Consider the following 16,683-nt stretch of genomic DNA (forward strand, 5'->3'; position numbering starts at 1 on the left):
TGGGAGTAATGTGTTTCTGGAGAAAGGAGGATTCTGATGACAACGTGGGTGGGAGACGGGGGATGCATGGTACAAAGCCAAATACCACTTGGATATAGATTTAGTCGTTTGATTTGTGGAAACTAGTTAATCCTATTTTGGAAAATATTGACAGTTATTTTTCTTTAAATGCTTTAATTTATTATGATTCACAGCATAATGCACAGCCATGTGAAAATAATATAACAAGGCAAAAAGCAAAGTGATAACTTAAAATGCTTTAAGTGTATTGAACTATATACTATTATACAGTATATATAGTCAGTAAGGTTATAATGTTAATATATATATATATATATATATATATATATATATTTTAGGTATTCTATCACACTGCATCCTAAATTGTGTGCAATACAAGTGTACTGAGATTGTATATCACAGGTTACTAAAATATAATTGGACTCCAATTTAACACTTGATTAAGGAAAGAAAAGGGTTTCTTTAAATGCAAACATTTCTCAGTTTGCAAGTCTAGAACAAATTTAAAAAAAGACCTTTCAAACTAAACAGCTCACAGGACAATGTTCAGGTTAATAAATGTATTACATGCACTAGCAAGTGATAGAATATCTGCTGGAGCGACCTTGTGGACTTCAACATACAGGAAGAACTGGGGAAATGCTTTAAAGCTCAACCGGCCGTAACTATGAGCCCCACAAAAAAGGTTTTATGTTGATATGCTACTTACAAATGAGATACCCACAAAATGTTTAGGATGCTACTGTATATAAGGAGAGTTAAATTACATTGCCCGTTAAAAGACTGTAACTGCCTCCTGAATTCTCTGCCAGGAAAGGCCCTCATCCTCCGAGCCTGGTCCCCACAATTTTGAGGGCTGAATCCCCCTCTCCCCCCTTCGAAGAAAATAAAAAAAGGGGAGCTTTAGATACGTAGAACTTTTGTAAATAAGTTGCCGAAATGTTCAGGATATTTAATAATGTGAAGCAAGATGTTCCGTCCTTACTAGTTAAGGGACTATGATTATCCCACAGATTTAACACGAAGAGTAGGCCCCCGCCCCCAACGGGAGACAGAGCAGGAAACGGGGAACTCTACTCTACCGTAGTCCCATGTCCTAGAGGGGTCTTTCTCTGATTGAACATCATTTCGCAACCTTGAGGGGCACATAAAGTAAGATAACCCTCCTCCCCCCGAAACAACCTGACCAGAAATGTAGGAATAGGAGCTAATTCCAACTAGCCAACGGCTGAGTGTGATTTTCTGTGTAGGTTACTGTATGCAATGATATATTCCCAAATGTTTAGGAATCCAATTTAACGGGTATAAAAACAAAGTGGATTCAGGTGGCCCTGGGACCTGGATGGGGCTTAGGAGGATGGTTCCACCGCTGACTGGGTGTGAAGATGATCTGGATTAGCCCCGGGGCGATGCATACGAATCCTAGATGGCATGGGTTCGAGTGTTGCTGCTGTTCGGACTTCCAATGCCAACGTCTGTGATGCCCCCCAAAGTGCCCAATGCTAATGGGTTTGCTAACCCCACACCACCCCGTCTCCCCCACATTGTCTTGTAATGGCACAAAAATATTAACCAACCTGGTGTGCCATTACCTTTTGTAATGTTTGGGTTTTCATGTTAATTATTTTCCCATTTATTATCATCCTCACCTTTATTCACCATCAATGGCTGTCCTTACCTGTCTTGTGGGTGCTCCCCCTCCCCCTTCCTCAGCAGTTAAATACAGATAGCAGATCCTATCACCTCCGTTCTCTCCTCCGTTCTCCAGAAACACATTACTTCTAAACACATTAATAAACATCCTATGAATTAAATAATTAAGTGCTTAATTCACAGCGCGTGTTTTACTTCTTCTTTGATGTTGTCATGCACTTTTGTACCATTATGGGTGGGGTAAATTATCCCCTCTGTTGTGCAGCATTGGAACAAAATGGTAAACTGTTGTGTCCCTTAGCCGCCCGGACTAGTCATTGATTTCTCAAGAATCTTCCAAATTGTCTAGACTTGGAAAAAGCGTAATGTCGATATAATGCACATAAAAAGTGCACTTCGTTCAGCAACCCCTCCTACCCATACGTTCTATAAAAGGAGACCATTGGATAAGGAGCACTTATACTTCACTTGCTGATCAAGCTGCAGTGTCCTTCCATTTGGATCCAACTTTAGCATCACTATGAGCCACTGCAAACCCCATAAAGCTCATCATGGAGGCTCCCACATGTCCCATCATGGAGGATCCCATCATGGAGGATACGGAGGTAAAGGAATTTCCAGCTCAAAACACTCCTCATTCGGTCATGGATGTGGCTATGGAAGTGTACATGGCGGCTCTAGTCATGGAAGCCACTTTAGCAGCTTTGGGGGTAACGGTGGTTCTAAGAATGATGGCCTGTTCGGCATCAATGAGAAGGAAACCATGCAGCTTCTGAATGAACGACTTTCATCTTACCTGGAGAGAGTGAACTCACTGGAGCAGGAAAATGCCCAGCTGGAGAGAAAGATCTGTGAGTGGTATGCAAACAATGCCCCCAGCTCATCCCCTGACTTCAGTCAGTACTACAGTGTTATTCAGGAGCTCCAGTGTCAGGTAAATTCAAGTTTATTTTTCGGAAATGAAATCAATGTTGCACTGACTAAAAGACAAATATGAATTCACTGCCTTATATGTTTTTAGATTGCTGCAGCCACTGTGGAGAATGCAGGGATTGTTCTGCAGATAGACAATGCCCGACTGGCTATAGATGACTTCAGAAACAAGTAAGTGTCAGGAATATTATGGAGAAAAAAATGAAAGAAGGGATGAATAAGAAGATCAGATAAGAGGAGTACACCTAAATCTTCACAAAGGTGTACAAGGTACACAAGTCTAATGATTTGTTTCCTGGACTGTGTAGACCTTAATGTCATTTCCTTGCTGTCTCTCAAGGTATGAGATGGAGGTCAGGCTGAGGAACAATGTTGAGGCCGATGCGAATGGTCTGCGCAGAGTCCTGGAAGGGCTGAACATGGAGAGGTGTGACCTGGAGATGCAAGTTCAAGGCCTCCAGGATGAACTGCAGCAAATGAGGAGTAACCATGAAGAGGTAATGTAATAGAATGGAACTCAAGATGATGGAGTTATGTATGAAACCATTAATATTCCTGTATTTGTGCGGTGCAAGAATAGTTTTTACCAGCATGATGTAAAACAAAATGTCTCATCCTACATTTGAAGCATATCTCTTGGATACTGGGGTTAACCCAAATGTAGGCCTGGCATTTTGTATTATTTACTTAAAAAACACATTGACGTACAACATGAAATTGAAGCTACTTCTACCAAAATAATAAAGAAATATTCTTCACCGCAGCTTGATATATAGCCCCCATAATGGGACATTGCTGCCCCTCCTGATTCTCATCTTCATCTTGTGCCCTTGCAGGAGGTGAACTCTCTTCGCGCTCAGCTGGGCGCCAGAGTCAATGTGGAGGTGAACGCTGCTCCATCTGCGGATTTGAATGGAGCCTTGTCTGAGATCCGAGAGCAATATGAAAACATGATGGAGAGGAACATGAGGGAGGTTGAGAACATGTTCCTTCAAAGGGTAAACGCATCCCTTTCATTCTAATATGTCAATAGCTCACATCAGATAATAATGAATATTCTCTAAAACCATCACTCAACGTTCATTGTGCATTTAGAATCTAACGTGGTACCTGAGACAGAATAAGATATGGTGACTTATCTATGTTTACTACACGAGTACAGGTATAAGAAGCAGAGTTGAATCCAAAAACTCTATGGACCTCCCAAATTGACTATTAAGATTAAATAAAAGGTGTGAATTTGTGTGGCCACATTTCTAAATATCTGAGTCAGCTAACTCTCAGTGTATGTATGTCAGATATTATTCCATAAGGTCTCTTTTCTATTTCTATGTTCTTGCAGAGTGAGGAACTGAATCAGCAGGTGGCGTCCGGTTCTGAGCAGCTGCAGTCAGTCCAAAGTGAGGTCACTGAGTTGAAGCGCTGTGCGCAGAGCCTGGAGATTGAGCTTCAAAGCCAGCTGAGCATGGTATGTGTTAGGACTCATATTCCTCGATTATTGTGTGGTATCACTGTTTATGTCTATGCAAAGAACATGGATAATTACACACATTGGTTTGGAATAACAAGCATAAACAGTATTATTATGGCATACAGATATACACTGCATAAAATAAAAACCCCTTTGAAGCCTACATGTACTCTCAGTGGTATACACATATTTACTGCTTAACAAACAGACTCTGCTACTCTCCTTCAATCATACATATTTATCATCTACTATTTCCCTTTCTCCAACATTGCCTATACTGCTGTATTTAGTAATCAGTACAGGACTATGCTACTGTGTTAAATAAGGATTTCCCCCAATTGCACAATCTCTTATTGCCAGTATGTTCCTCTCTGGCAGAAATCAGCCCTGGAAGGCAGCTTGGCAGAGACACAGGCCGGTTATAGCTCCCAGCTCAGCCAGTTACAGGGCATGATCAACAACGTGGAAGGGCAGCTGGGCCAGATCCGATCTGATCTGGAGAACCAGAACTATGAGTACAGAGTTCTCATGGACCAGAAGACACATCTAGAGATGGAGATTGCCACATACAAACGCCTGCTGGATGGACAGGACATGCAGTATGTAACACAGTGTCCCATAGACCTTAATTATTGAATACATTAGATATTTGAGGACTGGGCTTATTTCACCATGAAAATGCATGAAGAAATATATATATATATATGAGGCCATTTGGTCCACACTTGGAAAGCATGACTTAAATCATGAAATACCTTTTCAAAATAACTTTGTTTAGTGCCTACTTTTTTTACACCAATATAATTAACACAACCGTTTTATTACAAAATGATATATTGGTTTTGCTTTGCCTTTGGTAATAAATAACCACTCAAAGCTATTAAATCACTCAGGAAAACTCATTAATATTAATAACAGTATGATTGCAATTGCTTAATTTTTCCAGCTCATGTGCTAGAAACCAACCGTGACTATATAAACTTGTGTTTTTCTATACAGCATTCCCCAGTGCCATTCCTCAGGAGGCAGCCATGGTAAGTGCAAAGAGATATTAGCTATAAAACCATCACAGAAATGTTCAAATCACTACATGAAACTCAAAACTGTTCTATATGAGATACTTCCAAACGGGACAAAAAGAGGGAAAAGAGAACATTGCAATAACAGTCGTATGTTAAAGTCGCCCAATGATTTATGTGACACATATTCAGATGAGCTTTTTTGCATTCATACACAAGATAAAAACATCTATTCTGTACATAAATCTCAACTGAATAAAAAGGAGTGACAAGGAAAGGAATTGAGCTACAATATAAATATAGATGTGTAAAGGTAAGAAGAAATATGGAACTGCCATGAACAAAGATCCACATTTACCAAATAAAAATTCTCAATACTTTCAGATTGATCTTTTTTATTCTGCACCAGTATTACACTCGTTTTGTCCCATAGCTATTTTAATAAACAAACCTTTTAGTGTTTTAGGAAGATCTCTGATTAGCATAATTTCATGCTGAGCACATCCCTATCGTGTTAGAAAGAGGATCATTTCATTGGACTACATATGTATTAAGTACCTGAGATTTTTTTCTTTTGGAATTATTGGTAATTCTCATCTTAGAGATAAAAAATGTATTCTTGAATAATAAACCTTTTATTATTAACTATCTACAAATTGTGATTTCAATAGATTGACTATTTTGCTTCTCCATGGCAGGAAAGTCTCTGAACCCAATTAATTTGAATGGAATTCAGGGGCTTTTGTGCCATGGGTAAGAGACTTCACCCATATTGGATGGGGTCTTTGGGCCTTATTCAGTGTCTGAAGATTCAATAATGCATTGATTTGGGAACTGATGTTCGATCTTTGGAGGAGAAATTGTGATTAGGGTTCGTTTATCATAAGCAAATGTGGAAAAAAATCCTCATTATTAAAATACTAAACGCAAGAAATGTGATTTATTTCTCTGTTGCATCATAGCATGAATCAAACATTCATAGATTTGCAAAGTTTGCAAACTGGTGTTTTTTCCAAGAATCAGTCAGTGCCTTCATAGCAGAGTCAAAATTCACCCAGCATATCAATTAATGCCAACTCTCATCCAGAGCCTGATATATGGGAGTTACTGGATAGGAGAGGAGAAAATGCTTGACCAATCACTTCAGCAAAACTCAAACTGATGTTGAAAATGTGTAATTTCTGAGAAACTTTTAGCATATAAAAATTTTGCAAACTGGTTTGCCAAAAAAAGATTATGGTCTGAAAAATGTGAAAAAGTTTTCTGCTAGAATGAGAACATTTTATATTTATTTATATCTGAGAAAAGTCAAGGCACACCAGGATTTAAGCAGGACGAGAGTAATTGCATTTATTTGGTACGTGAGTATTTAGGTTGTACAATTTCAAAGGTAATTGCACCAGGACTGATCCACAGGGAACACTTTGTAAGGACTCCTAAGAATAATGCAGTATACTATATTTCCCATAAGCTAACACAAAATACATTGTGATTTGAATGCAGTATATCTTTCCTTTCCAGGATCTCACCACAGCAACTCCGCTCATCAGAGCACAGAACATGGCCAGAAAGCCAGCTGTTAGACAAATCTGATACTTCTGGGGGAGAAATCAAGGCGTAAAACTACAGAGAAGAAACGGAGAAACGAACTCTCCAGAAGTTAATGATTCATTAGTGTCTGTGTTTGAGAAGTCCAAGCTAACCTGTCTTTCTGATCCTTAGCATATGTTCTGTAGGAAAGTAGACCTGTAGGTGATATGGGGCACAGGGAATGGTTTGGGGTGTTTGAGCTCAGGTGTATCTCACCTTTTGGGCTGCAGTTTCCTGGCTTGTAAAGGTTTCAGCATTTCCTGTAATGATGCTCCTCGTGCTTTTTAAGGATTGCATTTAAATCTTGCAACATTGTGACTCCTTACAGATATAAGCAAATCAATACAGGAAATATGCTTAATATGAGTAGGGTCATTAGGATAAAGCCACAGAGAGAACGAGGTGAATAGTGACAATGTTACCCACTGGGGGATATATTCTTCCAAAATAAACACCAAGAATGGGTGTTGTTTACTATAACCGTAGTCTTAATATATCACGTACTACTGATACATGCCACTGCTATTGGTTACAATGCAGTTGGGCTGTGCCCACAAGCTATCCCCTTTCCTATTTTGTGACGTGGTATATACAGTATTTCACCTCGCATGTAATGCATCTTTTTACTCATTCCTTCAATAAAACATTTGTTTGTCTCATTGCAAAATACTATACGGTCTAATGTGTTTCTTAGTGTTATGCTAACATGACAGGACCCTGGTTATAACACACAGGAACGTATTATCTTCTGTACAACACGTTACCACAGGGTTTCTGGTGCACACTTCATGCTGGTTCGAGCCAGTGAAGAACTGAGAATCAACACTACTGTAAACTGATTTCTACTATACACTAATTCCTATGAAAAACTTCCCAATATCACAACCCATACAATATCTAAAATGTTATGTATTAGTAGAACTAGTAATAAGTGTACATCATGTTTGAAGGGACACCCTTCATTGTTGATTATACATAAATCGTAAAACATAAAACGTATACTCTGTCTCTCTGATGCCATCTCTGGCTTTGTGTGTGATTAACCCAATGCACTATGGTGAAGGATACGCCCAAGAAGATTTTCAAACATATGGAAAATGGTCGTAAGGTTCATTGGAATTAAATTGTTACAGAATTATAAACGTACAATTTATAACTCTAGGTGGAGTCATTTCGAATGAACTGGTAAAGTCATCTTACCTGGACTCCTTTTAAGATCTAAATCTTGATTTCAATCCGAAACCTTCAAGAGGTTCCATGGCCCCTACCATGGCGTTGCTCCATAGCCTTGGGATGATCTTCTACCAAGTATTGTATTTATATTATTTATATTGGTAACCCCTCACTTAATTACCTCAGTCTAACTCTTTCCCTTAGATAAACTTACCCGGTGACCCGCAAAACCACTATCAAGACAAGCAGCAATTCTACTCTGGCACTTGGTCCGCCCTCATTCCATACACCAGTATGTAACGTTCTCTGGATTTATACAGCTAGCCATAGCTTCCCATTCATGGTAAACCAGGTTTAGTCCTCAGCCCTCTAACCTAAACTAACACCCGATCCCTAATATTCTATGCGAGTACGTCTATCTCCCTGTACTTATGTTCAGACATCCATGGCCTGTTTCATCTGATAATACTGCTATGATAGAATTTATAGATGGTATTACTATGATTCCGGGGCCCCCGGCTTTAAAGACATGCTGAATCGTCTATGATAAGAGTGGAACATTCCTACAAGGTCATGCTTCGTTGGTACTTCACACCAGCCAAAATACACACCCTCTTCCCCGGCGCTTCTGACAAATGTTGGCGGGGCTGTGGAATTTATGGGATTATTCTACAAAATTGGGGAATTTTCCAACTTTTTTTTAACCATTCTGGGACGAGGTCGTTGAGATAATTGAGAGCACGTTTTCTATCACATTGCATAGAGACTCATGGATCACTCTATTAAACCGGGATTACATCCCAGGGCTTAGTCTCAGAAAATCACTAGCCTTACATTTGCTAAAGGCTGCCAGTTGCACAAAAGCATTGTTCTGGAAACAACAGACCACATCTACAGTGAGCGCTTGGCTCTCCAGGGTATGGGGGATGTACTTAACATATAACCTACAAGAGAAAAATGCAGAGTTGTGGTCTCTGTGGATCTCCTAAGCTTCCAGGTTAGCGTAGTGGCAACAAACAGTTCCCCAACTGTTCCATGAACAACTCTATCGACCACTCTATCGCCCTGTGAAGAGCACCTAACTACTAAGCATCCCCTTTCCCTTGTGTTCCTTGAACGCAGCAACTCACTCCGATACAAAACAATACAGGTACCTGAACTCCCCAACGCTTTATAACTTGGTCCAGAACTGTTGTGCAGTCATGCCATTTCTGTTAGTATGCTCCCGTGGGCGCCCCAATACAACGGCTCCATCCTAAGCTCCGTCTGATCTATTTTTCAGTTTAAAATAATATACTTTCCTTGTGTTAACATTATTTACATATTGTGTTACTCCTAAACCCTGTCTCTTACAACTTTTGTGTCACTCACCCAATGTAACATGTTTATCCACTGTTGCGATGCAGTTCAGTGGGACAATAAGTGCCACATACTTCTGTCGCAATACAAAAAGGTGATTTGCACCTAATACAATACCTGGTAGAAGATTATCCCAAGGCTATGGAGTGACACCATGGTAGGGACCATTGTACTTTTTGAAGGTTTTAGATTGATAACAAGGTTTTGGTCTTAAAAAGAGTCACAGTAAGATGACCTTACCAGTCAATTCAAAATTACTCCACCTAGGATTATAAATTGTTCGTTTTAAAATTTGAATTCCAAAATTCAGTAACAATTTAATTACAATTTAGCTTAAAACCATTTTCCATATGTTCGAAAATCTTCTTGGTCGTATCCTCCAGCATAGTGCAGTGGGCTAATCACACACAAAGCCAGAGATGGCATCAGGGAGACGGAGTACATGTTTTATGTTTGATGTATAATCAACAATGAAGGATGTCCCTTCAAACGTGATGTAAATGTACTTCTAGTACTACTAATACATAACACGAAGAATTTATATATCTTGTCTGGCTTTGGGACACATTCTTTGCCTCATTTATAGGACAGTTCCACTGGATTCGTTTTCTGCAGGATTGAACTTTGAATCAAGTGGTATCTGATTGTTTATAGTATATATTGTGCTTACAATTGTTTGTTTTTAGCGCTGCTTTGTCTTTTTATGTTAAAGAATTTATATATGTATACAAATGGGACACGTTCAATAAAATGTGGTTTAAAAAAATATATTATTCTAATTCTTTTAGTTATTGTATGGGTTGTGATATTGGGTTGATTTTCATAGGAATTAGTGAATAGTTGCAACCAGTTTATAGTAACACTAAGAAACACATTAGGCAGTATAGTATTTTGCAATGAGACAAACACAAGTTTTATTGAATGAATGAGAAAAAAAATGCATTAGATATAAGGTGAAATACTGTATATACCACGTCACAAAATAGGAAAGGGGATAGCTTGTGGGCACAGCCCATCTGCATTGTAACCAATAGCAGTGGCATGTATCAGTAGTACGTGATATATTAAGACTACGGTTATAGTAAACAACACCAATTCTTGGTGTTTATTTTGGAAGAATATATCCCCCAGTGGGTAACATTGTCACTATTCACCTCGTTCTCTCTGTGGCTTTATCCTAGTGGCCCTACTCATATTAAGCATATTTCCTGTATTTGTTTGCTTATATCTGTTAGGAGTCACAATGTTGTAAGATTTAAATGCAATGCGTAAAAAGCACGAGGAGCATCATTACAGGAAATGCTGAAACCTTTACAAGCTGGGAAACTGCAGACCAAAAGGTGAGATACACCTGAGCTTAAAACCCCAAACCATTCTCTGTGCCCTATATCACCTACAGGTCTACATTCCTACAGAACATATGCTAAGGATCAGAAAGACAGGTTAGCTTGGACTTCTCAAACACAGACACTAATGAATCATTAACTTCTGGAGAGTTCGGTAAAGAATTCCGTTCTCCGTTCTCCGTTTCTTCTCTGTAGTTTTACGCCTTGATTTCTCCCCCCGAAGTAACAGATTTGTCTAACAGCTGGCTTTCTGGCCATGTTCTGTGGATTGGTGACCTGAATTGCTGTGGTGAGATCCTGGAAAGGAAAGATATACAGTACTGCATTCAAATCACAATGTACTTTGTGCTAGCATGTGGGAAATATAGTATACAACACCATTCTTAGGAATCCTTACAAAGTGTTCCCTGTGGATCAGTCCTGGTGGAATTACCTGTGATAAGTGTATAACCCAAATATTTACGCACCAAAATAAATGTAATTACTTTATCCGCGCTTAAATCCTGGTGTGATTTGGCATTTTATCAGACATAAATAAATATAAAATATGCTTATTCTAGCAGAAAACTTTTTCATGTTTTTGAGACCAAAATCTATTTTTGGCAAACCAGTTTGCAGAATTTTTAAGGGCTAAAAGTTTCTCAGAAATTACACATTTTCAACATCAGTTTGCAGTTTTGCTAATGTGATTGGCCCAGCATTTTCTCCTCTCCTTTCCAGTAACTCCCATATTTCAGGCTCTGGATGAGAGTTAGCATTAATTGATATGCTGGGTGAATTTTGAGTCTGCTATGAAGGCACTGACTGATTCTCGGAAAAAACACCAATTTGCAAACTTTACACATCTGTACATCTATGTATGTTTGATTCATGCTATGATGCAACACAGAAATAACTCACATTTCTTGAGTTTTGTATTTTAATGAGGATTTTTTCCCCACAGCTGCTTATGATAAATGAACCCTAATCACAATGACTCCTCCAAAGATCGAACATCAGTTCCCAAATCAAAGCATTGTAGATTCTTCAGACATTGAATAAGGCCCAAAGACCCCATCCAATATGGGTGAAGTCTCTTACCCATGGCATAGAAGCCCCTGAATTCCATTCAAATTAATTGGGTTCAGAGACTTTCCTGCCATGGAGAAGCAACATAGTCAATCTGTCGAAATCACAATTTGTAGATAGCTAATACAATAAAAGGTTTATTATTCAAGAATAAAAACGTTATCTCTAAGCTGAGAATTGTCTATAATTCCCAAAGAAACAAAACTCAAGTACATAGGGGGTTATGCACAAAGCAGTGCTAAGTGTTTTTAAGTGAGATAAATGCCTTTATGGTGCAATATTACGTGCAGCGCGATTCACAAAGCAATGATAACACTGCAGTATCGCGCTTAAAAGGCTTTTTATCATCAAAACACAGTCATTGCTAAAAAAATTGCGCCATAAAGCATTTATCTCACTTAAAAACACTTATCACTGCTTTGTGCATAGCCCCCTTAATACGTATTTAGTCCAATTAAATGATCTTCTTTCTAACACGATAGGGATGTGCTCAGCATGAAACGATGCTACTGAGAGATATTCCTAAGACACTAAAGGGTTTGTGTATTAAAATAGCTATGGGACAAAACTAGTGCAATACTGGTGCAGAATAAAAAGCTCAATCTGAAAGTATTGAGATTTTTTATTTGGTAAATGTGGTTCTTTGTTCAGGGCAGTTCCATATTTCTTCTTACACATCTATAATTATATTGTAGCTCAATTCCTTTCCTTGTCACTCCTTTTTATTCAGTTGCGATTTATGTACAGAATAGATGTTTTTATTTTGTCTATGAATTAAAAAACCCTCATCTGAATATGTTTCACATAAATCATTGGGCAACTTTAACATACGACTGTTATTGCAATGTTCTCTTTTCCCTCTTTTTGTCCCGTTTGGAAGTATCTCATATAGAAAAGTTTTGAGTTGTTGCTTTCAAATAGTGATTTGAACATTTCTGTGATGGTTTTATAGCTAATATCTCTTTGCACTTACCATGGCTGCCTCCTGAGGAATGGCACTGGGGAATGCTGTATAGAAAAACACAAGTTTATATAGTCACGGTTGGTTTTTAGCACATGAGCTTTAAAAATTAAGCAATTGCAATCATACTGTTATTAATATTAATGAGTTTTCCTGAGTGATTTAATACCTTCGAGTGGTTATTTATTATCAAAAGCAAAGCAAAACCTATATAGAGTATACTTTTGTATTAATAAGCTTATGTTCATTATATTAGTTTAAAGAAATAAGCACTTAACAAGGTTATTTTGAAAACGTATTTCATGATGTAAGTCATGCTTTCCGAGTGTGGCCCAAATGGCCTCATGTAATAACTGTAATACTCTCTGGGTTACATAGGTACTGATACTGGAATGCATTATAACCCCAAGTGTGTATGTGTGTATGTGTGTGTGTGTGTGTATGTATGTGTGTATGTGTGTATGTATGTTTGTGTGTGTGTTTTTGGAATATCCTTTCCTATACACTACCCCAGGCACTTTCATGGTGAAATAAGCCCAGTCCTCAAATGTCTAATTCATTCCATAATTAAGGTCTATGGGACACTGTGTTACATACTGCATGTCCTGTCCATCCAGCAGGCGTTTGTATGTGGCAATCTCCATCTCCAGATGTGTCTTCTGATCCATCAGAACTCTGTACTCATAGTTCTGGTTCTCCAGATCAGATCGGATCTGGCCCAGCTGCCCTTCCACGTTGTTGATCATGCCCTGTAACTGGCTGAGCTGGGAGCTATAACCGGCCTGTGTCTCTGCCAAGCTGCCTTCCAGGGCTGATTTCTGCAAGAGAGGAACATACTGGCAATAAGAGATTGTGCCATTGGTGGAAATCCTTATTTAACTCAGTAGCACAGTCCAATACTGAATAATAAATACAGCAGTATAGGCAATGCTGAGAAAAGGGAAATAGTAGATGATAAATATATATGATTCATGGAGAGTAGGAGAGTCTGTGTGTTAAGCAGTAAATATGTGTATACCACTGAGAGTACATGTAGGCTTCAGTGGGATTTTATATAATGCAGTGTATATCTGTATGCCATAATAATACTGTATATGCTTCTTCTTCCAAACCAATGTGTGTAGTTATCCAGTGTTCTTTGCATAGACCTAAACAGTGATACCGCACAATAATGGAGGAATATGAGTGCTAACACATACCATGCTCAGCTGGCTCTGAAGCTCAATCTCCAGGCTCTGCGCACAGCGCTTCAACTCGGTGACCTCACTTTGGACTGACACCAGTTGCTCAGAACCAGACGCCACCTGCTGATTCAGTTCCTCACTCTGCAAGTACATAGAAATAGAAAAGAGACGTATGGAATAATATCTGACATACAGTAGTTGCACTGTGAGTTAGCTCACTTATATACAGTATTTAGAAATGTGGTCACACAAATACCACACCTTTTATTTAATCTTAATAGTAAATGTTGGGTTTCCATAGAGTTGCTGATTCCAACTCTGCTTCTTATACCTGTACTCGGGTAGTAAACATATAGTAGATAAGTCACCATATCTTATTCTGCCTCAGGTACCACGTTAGATTGTAAGGCATATGATGAATGATGAGTGTGACTGTTTTAGAGAACATTCATCGTTATCTGATGAGCTGTTGAAATAGTAGAATGAAAGGGATGCGTTTACCCTTTGAAGGAACATGCTCTCAACCTCCCTCATGTTCCTCTCCATCATGTTTTCATATTGCTCTCGGATCTCAGACAAGGCTCCATTCAAATCCGCAGATGGAGCAGCGTTCACTTCCACGTTGACTCTGGCGCCCAGCTGAGCGCGGAGAGAGTTCACCTCCTGCAAGGGCACAAGATGAAGATGAGAATCAGGAGGGGCAGCAATGTGCCATTATGGGGGCTATATATCAAGCTGCGCAGAAGAATATATGGGGGCTATATATCAAGCTACGCAGAAGAATATTGCTTTATTATGTTGGTGGAAGTAGCTTCAATTTCATGTTGCATGTGAATGTGTTTTTTAAGTGCACAATGTTGGGAGTGATTACTATATATGAGGATGTATTAGAATTTGTATCTGCCAATTCAAAATGCCAGGCCTGCATTAGGGCTAACCCCAGTATCCAAGAAATAGGATTCAAATGTAGGATGAGACATTTTCTTTCACATCAGGCTGGCAAAAACTATTCTTGCCCCGCACAAATACAGAAATATTAATGGTTTCAAACATAACCCCATCATCTTGAGTTCCATTCTATTACATTACCTCTTCATGGTTACTCCTCATTTGCTGCAGTTCATCCTGGAGGCCTTGAACTTGCATCTCCAGGTCACACCTCTCCATGTTCAGCCCTTCCAGGACTCTGCGCAGACCATTCGCATCGGCCTCAACATTGTTCCTCAGGCTGACCTCCGTCTCATACCTTGTGAGACAGCAAGAACAAGACATTAAGGGCTACACAGTCCAGGAAACACAAACCATTAAACGTGTCTACCTTGTACATCTTTGTGGAGATTTAGATGTACTCCTCTTATCTTATTCATCCATTCTTTCAATTATGTCTCCATAATATTCATGACACTTACTTGTTTCTGAAGTCATCTATAGCCAGTCGGGCATTGTCTATCTGCAGAACAATCCCTGCATTCCCCACAGTGGCTGCAGCGATCTAAAAAACATACCAGGCAGTGAATTCATATTTGTCTTTTAGTCAGTGCAACATTGATTTAATTTCCAAAGAATGAACTTGAATGTACCTGACACTGGAGCTCCTGAATAACACTGTAGTACTGACTGAAGTCAGGGGATGAGCTGGGGGCATTGTTTGCATACCACTCACAGATCTGTCTCTCCAGCTGGGCATTTTCCTGCTCCAGTGAGTTCACTCTCTCCAGGTAAGATGAAAGTCGTTCATTCAGAAGCTGCATGGTTTCCTTCTCATTGATGCCGAACAGGCCATCATTCTTAGAACCACCGTTACCCCCAAAGCTGCTAAAGTGGCTTCCATGACTAGAGCCACCATGTACACTTCCATAGCCACATCCATGACCGAAAGAAGAGTGTTTGGAGCTGGAAATTCCTTTACCTCCGTATCCTCCATGATGGGATCCTCCATGATGGGACATGTGGGAGCCTCCATGATGGGCTTTATGGGGTTTGCAGTGGCTCATAGTGATGCTAAAGGTGGATCCAAATGGAAGGACACTGCAGCTTGATCAGCAAGTGAAGTATAAGTGCTCCCTATCCAAAGGTCTCCTTTTATAGAACGTATGGGTGGGAGGGGTTACAGAACGAAGTGTACATTTTACGTGCATTATATCAACATTACGTTTACACCTAGACATTTAGGAAGGTTCTTCAGAAATCAAAGACAAGTCTGGGCGGCTAAGGGACACAACAGTTTATCATTTTGTTACAATGCTGCACAAAAGAGAAGATAATTTACCCCACCCATAATGGTACAAAAGTGCATGTCTACATCAAAGAAGAAGTAAAACACGCACTGTGAATAAATACCGGCATAAAGCACTTAATTATTTAATTCACACTATGTTTATTAATGTGTTTGGACGTAATGTGTCACTCGAGAACGGAGTATTCTGATGACAATGTGAGTGGGAGACGGGTGGTGAATGGTAAAAAATCCATTATGTTTTTATTGCTGCTAGAATTTCGATCTCATCCTTTTTTGAGACTCTAGAGCAATCCCCCTTTGAAGAATTATAGACCCGCAGAATCGCTGCTTGTTGATTTTCAGAAAAATGCAGCTCACTTATTTTCTTTATGATATCAGGAGTTTAGACCAAAATAACTTAACCTTCAGGCAATCCCATGCATTATGTATTATATCTGCTTTTTGGTAGATTTTAAGCACTTGCTATTTGGACTAAGACCCATATTTAATCTGATTGATGGTGTGATGTAAGTATAATGCAGTAGTTTATATAACATCTCATGGAATTGTGCAGAATGATAAGATCTTAATCTGTTTTGAAACACAATTAGAATTGAAGCCTCATTTATGTCTGTAAATTTTCCTATGTTATAGTGAATATAAAGCGCTAACTCTACTAGTGTTCTC

At 39.1% G+C, this 16,683-nt stretch overlaps 2 protein-coding genes across 2 annotated transcripts; one reads left to right on the forward strand and one right to left on the reverse strand.

Moving 5' to 3' along the window:
- The first annotated feature begins 2,114 nt into the window (after window positions 1–2,114).
- On the forward strand, window positions 2,115–7,338 carry LOC142473089 (keratin, type I cytoskeletal 19-like). The gene is made up of 8 exons (XM_075580250.1): window positions 2,115–2,608; window positions 2,696–2,778; window positions 2,948–3,104; window positions 3,444–3,605; window positions 3,950–4,075; window positions 4,457–4,677; window positions 5,078–5,112; window positions 6,619–7,338. Exons 1-8 carry the CDS (start codon window positions 2,195–2,197, stop codon window positions 6,678–6,680), a joined length of 1,260 nt encoding a protein of 419 aa, XP_075436365.1. The 5' UTR covers window positions 2,115–2,194; the 3' UTR covers window positions 6,681–7,338.
- A 2,768-nt stretch (window positions 7,339–10,106) lies between these two features.
- LOC142473087 (keratin, type I cytoskeletal 19-like) lies at window positions 10,107–15,851 on the reverse strand. The gene is made up of 8 exons (XM_075580247.1): window positions 15,359–15,851; window positions 15,188–15,270; window positions 14,868–15,024; window positions 14,280–14,441; window positions 13,794–13,919; window positions 13,192–13,412; window positions 12,607–12,641; window positions 10,107–10,862 (listed from the first exon to the last, which is right to left on the reverse strand). Exons 1-8 carry the CDS (start codon window positions 15,770–15,772, stop codon window positions 10,801–10,803), a joined length of 1,260 nt encoding a protein of 419 aa, XP_075436362.1. The 5' UTR covers window positions 15,773–15,851; the 3' UTR covers window positions 10,107–10,800.
- Between the last annotated feature and the right edge of the window lie 832 nt (window positions 15,852–16,683).

The sequence above is a fragment of the Ascaphus truei genome, chromosome 23 (genome assembly GCF_040206685.1).
Source record: "Ascaphus truei isolate aAscTru1 chromosome 23, aAscTru1.hap1, whole genome shotgun sequence".
Lineage (NCBI taxonomy): Eukaryota > Metazoa > Chordata > Amphibia > Anura > Ascaphidae > Ascaphus > Ascaphus truei.